General features: G+C 32.8%; 3 protein-coding genes across 3 annotated transcripts; 1 reads left to right on the plus strand and 2 right to left on the minus strand.

Annotated features, from left to right (window-relative positions):
- Positions 1-329: 329 nt before the first annotated feature.
- On the minus strand, positions 330-828 carry LOC145163854 (uncharacterized). Its single transcript, XM_079082602.1, has 2 exons — positions 433-828; positions 330-341 (listed from the first exon to the last, which is right to left on the minus strand). The coding sequence occupies exons 1-2, from the start codon at positions 826-828 to the stop codon at positions 330-332; spliced, it is 408 nt and encodes a 135-aa protein (XP_078938728.1).
- A 1,310-nt stretch (positions 829-2,138) lies between these two features.
- TIC20-II (chloroplast import component Tic20-II) lies at positions 2,139-3,378 on the plus strand. The gene is made up of 2 exons (XM_079085179.1): positions 2,139-2,924; positions 3,159-3,378. Exon 1 carries the CDS (start codon positions 2,251-2,253, stop codon positions 2,902-2,904), a length of 654 nt encoding a protein of 217 aa, XP_078941305.1. The 5' UTR covers positions 2,139-2,250; the 3' UTR covers positions 2,905-2,924; positions 3,159-3,378.
- A 3,813-nt stretch (positions 3,379-7,191) lies between these two features.
- On the minus strand, positions 7,192-8,045 carry LOC145163855 (uncharacterized). The gene is made up of 2 exons (XM_079082604.1): positions 7,715-8,045; positions 7,192-7,634 (listed from the first exon to the last, which is right to left on the minus strand). Exons 1-2 carry the CDS (start codon positions 8,043-8,045, stop codon positions 7,192-7,194), a joined length of 774 nt encoding a protein of 257 aa, XP_078938730.1.
- Positions 8,046-8,599: the final 554 nt, after the last annotated feature.

An 8,599-nucleotide genomic window follows, 5' to 3' on the forward strand; every position in this document is an offset into this window, starting at 1 on the left:
TCATATCACTTGTTTGTGAAATTTCTTCATTTATAATTCATAAAATGTATTGATTTTTGAGTTGTTTCCAAATCACCCCTAATGCAGTTTTCAACTCAACAATCACATCTTTAATACTAGAATATGGGGTTGATCCAAATCATCAGGGGAGGAGCCAGGATTTAAGATTAAGGGGGCTCACATCGTAATAATATATTAAAATATAATGTTATACCCGCATAAAGTAATAAGTCTAAATTTTTAAAAAAAAATGACAAAGAATTAAAAATTTGTCTCCATTAGCCTGCATCTTCAAACGTTTTCAACTAACTAAAAGCATCGACTCATATTCATCCATTAACCTGCAAGTATTAAAATAAGTAATTATAACATAGATACATATGGTTCATTTTACAAAATTAAAAAAATATATATAAACATAAGAAATAGTACCTTATGCACTTTAAGTTGTGTCCGTCTTTGTTTAATGGAATATAAATCATCTATAATATCATCCGTAGGAAATGTATCAGCAATCTCTCTCTCGATGTTAACAAGCAAACAACTTTTAAGAAAATCATCATTCATGGTATTTCGAAGTCGTGTTTTCACAATTTTCAATGTTGAAAATGCTCTTTCAGATGTCGCAGTAGAAACAGGGAGAGTCAATATAAGACGAATCAATCTATCAAGCAAATGATAAGTACCTGATTTTCCTATTTCATGTAGGCCTCTACACAACTCAGAAATTATAGAAGAATTTTTCAATTGTGGGTGATTTTGCACATCTAGTTCATAATGTTGTAACTCAAGTTTCAATAAATTCCTTTCGTGCTCCGTAAAGTCCATAGGATAATATGATGTTGCCAATTTATATATATCCTCAACATTTAAGGATAATATCATTATTTATCCTATAAATTTATAATTATAATAAACCAAATTATAAAACCATAATTAAATTATTAATTACAAATAACAATAAATAAAACATGCAATAAAAAATAAAATTTACCTACTTAATTAAATGAAATCGCTGTAACAGTGTTGCCGAAAAACAAATTTAACCACTTCGATAAATAACAATAGCTGCGATTGAAAGTTGATCCCTTGATGAAGCGTCGATTAACAAACCCTTTTTTTATTAAACAAATGGAGTATTTTGGTGTGTGTATTGATTCATAAGATCATATCTAATAACCAATTAAATAATATATATATATATATATATATATATATATATATATATATATATATATATATATATATATATATATATATATGGTGAGGCGGTGATTGTAAAATAGACATGGGGATGAGCCCTCATAATTTGTATAATATATTAAATAATTGTTTTTTAAAAGTGGCAGGGGCTCAAACAAAGTTAATTAACGGATGTGAGCTAATTTTTCTATTAGTGGGCTTATAATATGACAACAGGGGCTCAAACAAAGTTAATTAACGGATGTAGGCTAATTTTTCTATCAACAGACTTATAATATAGCAACAAATGAAAAGAGATTGGGGGGGGGGGGGGGCAGAACACCCGGCAGCCCCCCTGGTGCCTCCGCCCCTGCAAATCATGTGAAATGTGTGGTTGATAATCACGGTATGCAGTCTATTTTTCTCGAGGACTCATCATTTTTAACAAGTTTGTGTTTCTGTTGACCTCAATATCCGATCATCTTTGACTTTTCCATGTATTGTTTTTATATTAAATGCCTCTTGGAAATCAAATTTTAAAGTTTTGTTCTTCACGTTCTTAGGTGTATATATGTGTCTCGATGTAAATATGTCTGCATTTGACCTTTTACTTTTGGCTATTTGATGCTCAAATTAGCTTCAGGTTTTATCGCTTGTTTGTTTCCTATGAAAAGATGACATTTCTCATTTAACTTGATGAATCCATATGGATTTAATAACATGGAAGGAATAAGTAGGCAAAAACCTCCACATGACCTGGATAAAGTTCTAATCGTTTAGAATTTAACATAATCTCCTAATAAAATTACATTATCTAAGTTAATGACCTCATAAGGATAAAACTGAAACTACCTAGTGCTTTTCACGTATACAACCCTAAATTCAAAGAATAACGTTTGATGGTATTGTACAGGTGTACTCGAGAGAAAGGACATATTTGTAATTCTGTTTACATCTTAAAACATTTTCTGTTATCCTCTCTGCATCTCTAAAACCCTTGCACGGTTGTTCCATTTCTCTTGATTCCCCCTTTCTCCCTCGAAACTGAAGAGAACGCCACCGCTAACGATGGCAGCCATACCCCTCCTCCGCCTATCCTTGTCACCACCACCACAAAAAACCCTTCGGTCAACTATCTCGATTCACCCTCTTAGATCAAACATCCTTTCACTTTCACCACCACAATCGCTATCACTCCGCTCAAATTCCGCCGCTCAATCACGCCGACGCACAATAATCTCAGCGTCAAACAACTCAACTCCGGTCACCGACAGATTAATCTCAGCCGCAGCATACTTTTTCCCCTTCTTCAACGGTCTCCAATACGGCAGATTCCTCTTCGCCCAATACCCCAGAACCCTAGGCCTCGCTCTCGAGCCCTTGCTACCTTTACTCTCATTCTACCGTTCAATTCCTTACGCAAGCTACCTCGCTTTCTTGTTGCTGTACATTGGCGTTGTCCGTAACACGAATGCCAGCCGTTACGCTCGTTTCAATGCGATGCAGGCGGTGGTGCTCGATGTTCTGTTGGTTCTACCGATGTTGGTTCAGAGAATATTCAATCCAGGGCCACATGGGATCGGGGGAAAGATTTTGATGATAAGCCACAATGTGATTTTTGTGTTTGTTGTTATTTGCTTTGTTTATAGCTTGGTGTTTTCGATTTTGGGAAGGACACCGAAATTGCCGTTGGTTGGTGATGCTGCTGGCAGGCAATTTTGAAGATTCCGATGAGAAATTGTGTACGTTTATCCTGTTCTCACTGAAATTTAGTTACATTTCGTGTTTTGAGTTTATAAGTTTTTCTTGTTGCTTGTTGCTTGATTCTTGATTATCCAATTTGCAAGTGTTGAAAACATAGTTCAAAATGACTTAATTCAGTTCTTGAACCATTGCTGACAAAAACATTTTGCAAATATGGAAAAACATGTTACGAAAAGTGTTGAAGAGCTTAGTGTGCACTTGTTCTTTTTCAGAGACACCAGATTTATCAGTCGAATGGATTTTTTGTTGCTTGAAGTTTCTTAACTGAAAATGGAGCGTATTATTTAGCAAGATGTAGATTTTGATTTGGATGATTAGTTTTTCTAGTAGCAACAATGAAATTGAACACGTTCGCTATAGATCTTGAGATTTTGACCAGTCTGTTAATGTTTATGAACTTGAATGGAAAGTTGGAAACCTCTATTTTGATTATGTTCTAAGTACATGAAATAGTTATCTGGTTAAGAAGATTACCAAATCATATGTTGTATTTTTTGGTCATAGTCCAGAATATCATTATATATTTTGTATAAAATACAACATTATTACAAAATTTTGTGGAAAATGGATCAGTAATACTTAAATAAGTAATAAATCCTTTAGTGAATTATAAAATATGATCAACATTAATTAGATTGCCTGAAAATTCATTTATGAGTTTTTTTCACCTATTGTTCAAAGTGTTTTATGGTTAAAATGTTGAGTATATAAATGGTTTTGGTCTACAATAATAAGTGTTGTATGTACAAAAATTATTTCTTTTTTTGGACAAAATAAAACATTTGAATGAATACAAACGAGTACTTTACACAAATCCAATGCGACTTCAAGTTTGAAACAATGTGAAAAACATAGCCCGTATACTTAGATGCTTCCATGCGACTTCAAGTTTTGAAGGTGATTTTTCATAAATCCAAAGTATTTGGCATCGGTTCTTCCTTGAGAGGAACTTCTACCTAGACACAGATCCTTGATTGTGAACCTGCTTCCTTAGTTTTAACTACTTGAGAGTTCGGGTGGAGTTAACTTAACATGATTCTTAGAAACATTGCAATACTACTAGAATTGATCGTTTTCACTCCATACACTCTGCTTGGAAATATATAACACTATCATTTTGGAGGCATCACTCCCTCGTTAAGCCAGTTCTTAGTAACCTCCCTAACCCCCTCTTGCATTATTGAACATCTTGAAAAGATACATAGGCAATTCCTTTGGGGTGGGACCGATGGAAAATCAAATTTTCATTGGGTAGCTTGGGTAAAGGGTTCTCGCACCTAAAGAAGAAAGAGGGCATGGGTTGGGTTCTCTTAGGACTCTAAACATTGCTTTGTTGGTTAAGTGGTGGTGGAGACATAAAAACCAAAAAAACTCTCTTTGTCAACATACCCATCACAAGAATTCACAATCTTAACCAAAAGCCCAAGGAATGCATGGAGATTTTTTTTTTTTTTTTTTTTTTTTTTTTTTTTTTTTAATAATAATAGGGGTATGGGATAGCATAATTAAAGTCGGGGATGATACCTTGTTTTGGAAGGATGACTGGCTGGGGACAATCAAGCTGAAGATCCGTTTCCCAAATCAAGGGCAAAGCAAGTCATCTTCAACTTTTGTTAAGTTGAAGGGAAAAGCTCATGATCTTGTAAGTTTTGGTTCAAAAAAGAGGTAATTTTTGACGGCTATATGTTAAGGTGTTTATGGAAAGCGAAAAACAACAAGTTGTTTAACAGGATTATCACCTCTCCTGCGAAGACTGTTAAGACTGCTGACGATATTATCTAGTTAGTTTTCATGTGGTTTAAATATAGGAGGTCAAAAAGGGCATCGTAGTTGGGTAAATTGGTGTTCCCTTTTCTTTAATGTTTTTGCCATGTTTTCCTATCTAGCCATTTGCTTGAACTGTGTTACTTTAAATAAAATCTCACAGGTTCCAAAAGTTTTTAAAAAAATTAGAACTATGTATATGACAATTATTGTAATTAAACTGAACTTAATAATTAATTGCAAAATCATTAATATAAATATATAGATATCTTTATTATTTTTACAAACGACAAATATATATCATTTTTTTAGAATGACGAGTTACTATATTTCTGAAATTGAACTAAAAACACTTTGTTAGACACATTATTATCAAATATATATCAAATGTCTATGACTAGATAAGTTAGTGCCTACTTTTAACAATAATCTCCAAAACTTGATGCTTGATTAAAATATCATTAATACAAATACACCAAGATCCGATCTCATCATGAGCAACATCTTCATTGCAGCTTCAAGAGCATAACCACAAAACTATATTCATCATCAACTTCCAAGATCCAACCACAAATAATAATTATCCTAATTTCCTATTAGTTTGAAAAAATTTCAGAAACAAACCAGTATATATATTTGGTCTATTCAGCAAAAAAAAAAGTAGTTAGACTAATAAAACAAAACAAACAATAAAGATGATAATCTTTAATTGAATCAACTTCTTTTGCACTACGAAAAATACAAAGAGATAATTACAAAACTAGCCAAAATCGTTAATTATTTATTAAATTTTTAGCCAAAAATTAACATTTATCCAAACTAGCCTTTAAAACCGTAGCTCATTAAGTTAGTCTACGGTCAACGCTGTGTTGACTACGGTCAACGTTCGGTTGACTACTATTTTGGGGAAATGGGCTACTGTTTGGTGGGTCATCTACTCTTTGGTGGACCGTCTACTCTTTCAGGGCCTATTGGCTCACAATATATAAAATTGTAATTTTTAGTTTTGCTCATTTTGTGTGTGTCTGAAGTTCGAAATTCTTTCTTAATGGACCTTTCAAAGAACAGCCATATGTGTCTCCGAATCTTGAAATTTTTTTTTGTTTTTCTTGTTAGTAGGAGATTTAATAGATGCATTTTTTTTGGAAAAAAACGAAAAAAATAAAATAAAACAGTAGGTTCGTAAGAAACCTACGATATACAAGCGTTCAATGCACAAAATGTGCATTAATTGCTTGTAGGAGCCATACCTAAGCGAGAAAAAATGTTATCAAGACGCATTTAGTAGGTTTCTTATGTGCCTATGGTTTTCATTTTTTTTTTTTTTTTTTTGTAGCTTGTATACAGTGTAATGTTGTTATTTTTGTTACAAATAGTAGTCAAATACCCAAAAAAAACCAAAACCGTAGCTTTTTAGACGAAACAATAGACCATTTTAAGGTCTACGGTTTGGGAAACAGTAGACCATTCAGAGGAAACCATAGACCATAAAATGGTCTACAGTTTCGTAGTGAATTATGAAAAAAAAAATTCTTAAGTATTAGAACTGAAACCGCAATCCATTTAAGCGAAACGGTAGATTATTTCAATAACCTATGGTTTTGATGATTATTTTGAGCTAAATCCTAAATTTTGGCTACAAACAGAGAAGTCATTAAAAAATTTAGCTAGATTAGTAATTGCCTCAAATACAAACAATAATGATGATAAGCTTTAATTTAATCAACTTCTTTTGCATTAGAAGAATACACTAAACTCAAAATATTCCATTTTAGTGAACAAACTTTCATTTTATTTTCTTATTTAAGGTTACAAACTTTCATTTTATTTTCTTATTTAAGGTTACAAACTTTGATTTTCTTTCCCATCGTGGTTAAACTTAACGGTTATTGTTGAGAAAGCAATTCCTAATTTAATGTCAAATCTGGTTGTTATTGTTTTAAGTAGATTATCAATGCATAACCATATATTTATTGTTTAAATATGATCTGATTTTGATAATTACCATCAGTGGTGGACTAGTAACGAGAGATGTGGAATGGTGGATGTTGAACTCTTCTAATCAATCTCTTTTAATTGAACTACAAGTCTACAACTAACTAAAACTCATTATATCTAAGGGGCTGTTTGGCAGGATCTGAATTTTTAAGATCTGAATTTTTAAGAGATCTGAATTTTTAAGAGGGTCTGAAATTTTAAGAGCTGAATGTTTAACATGTTGTTTGGTTGAGACCTCTGAATTGTTGTGATGAATTATTAAAATGACCATTTTACCCTTCTGTTTTATTTTTTATTGAATCAACTGTTTGTTTAGAAAATAACCTAATAAATTTCTTAAATATGTATTAAAAAAAATATAAACACCATATAAAATCCAAATTTAGCATAAATCAAAATTAAACACAAATCCAAATCAAACATAAATATTTTTAAATCCATAAAATCATACTAAAATCCAAATAAAATCCTACAAATTTAATTTTACCCCAATTGATTCGCAATCTGGTCACGCAAATTATCCATGTATTCATTGCCTTGTGAACCCCATTCCATATCGTGTACGTTTTGGCCATCATTCTCTCCCCCTTGTGCTTGAGCATTGTTCTCCTCGAACGCCATAAATAACTCATCATGAATATCGCATTTCCTTATGAAATTGTGGACTGCAAAACAAACAACGACTATATCTCTTTGCACTGAAAAAGGAAAAGGAGCCATTCGCTTTAGGATTGAGAATCTCGCCTTCAAAACACCGTAAGCACGTTCAATAACATTGGTGAGTTGCGCATGTACATGATTGAATTTTTCTTCCTTAGTTAACGCACGTCGTCGTCGATAATCGGCTAACCAATACCTCGTGTTGCGGTAAGGAGTCATAAATCCACGAGTGTTGGTGTATGCAACATCGCAGAGGTAATATTTATCTATACACATGAGTGAAGGAAGTATTATATATAGAAATTTAAAATCGTATTTTAGAATAAATTTAAAAAGAATTACAAACCTGGAGGAGGGAACGGAAAGCCTGAAGTCGGGTTACATGCAACTTCTTTCAAAACTCGCGAATCATGTGTTATACCCTCCCAACCGGCCCATACGAATGTGAATATCATATCAAAATCACAAATTCCTAAAACATTTTGAAAGCATTCACCTTTTCCTCTTCCCCTGTAGCGAGTTTGTTGATCAGCAGGCACGAATGCATGTACAAGAGTTCCATCTAACACACTTATTGCTCCAGGAAAGATTTCTTTTAGCCTACGATGTCTGTCTGAGGAATTCACGGTTGCATTAGAATTCGTTGGCACTATAACTTCTTTTGCAAAAATCATCATTGCATTTTAGCACCTCATGAAAGCATCTATGAACTGTTTCTGTGGAGTGTTGAAACCTTCGTTTGATAATCCTGAACCGTTTATTATGTGCTATAGTTGTCAAGAACATAACCATCTTTTCTTCAACGCTTATATGTCTACTACTTTGCAACCAATTGTTTCGTCTAAAATGATTGCATAAAAGTACATACGCTTCACGTGAAAGACGCATCAGCTCATGACATTGTGTAGAAGTTCCATGTAACAATTCTTGTGTATGTTGATGACCGGTCATTTCCGAATCATTATCAATTGCCCTTCCAAGTCTATTGGATGCTAGATTTAACCAATAACAACATAGTAAAATGAAAAATGCAATTTCTTCATCCGAATCCATAAGCAATCTGTTATTTTGAAAATACATAACAATTATATTAACAACATATAACATAAAAATTCATCCAAAACATCAAGTCGTTCATGTCATATAAAAATACATAACAATTATATTAACAACATATAACATAAAAATTCATCCAAAACATCAAGTCATTCATGTCATATAAAATCTAGTT

Source organism: Lactuca virosa, chromosome 3, assembly GCF_052849685.1.
Source record: "Lactuca virosa cultivar CGN04683 chromosome 3, Lactuca_virosa_CGN04683_v6, whole genome shotgun sequence".
NCBI lineage: Eukaryota > Viridiplantae > Streptophyta > Magnoliopsida > Asterales > Asteraceae > Lactuca > Lactuca virosa.

Excerpts from the sequence above, each read along its gene's own strand:
- LOC145163854 (XM_079082602.1), bottom strand. The coding sequence starts at position 828 with ATGGACTTTACGGAGCACGAAAGGAATTTATTGAAACTTGAGTTACAA.
- LOC145163855 (XM_079082604.1), bottom strand. The coding sequence starts at position 8,045 with ATGATGATTTTTGCAAAAGAAGTTATAGTGCCAACGAATTCTAATGCA. Across the intron at positions 7,635-7,714 it reads CTTTCCGTTCCCTCCTCCAG|ATAAATATTACCTCTGCGAT; the intron begins GTTTGTAATTCT and ends TCATGTGTATAG.
- TIC20-II (XM_079085179.1), top strand. The coding sequence starts at position 2,251 with ATGGCAGCCATACCCCTCCTCCGCCTATCCTTGTCACCACCACCACAA.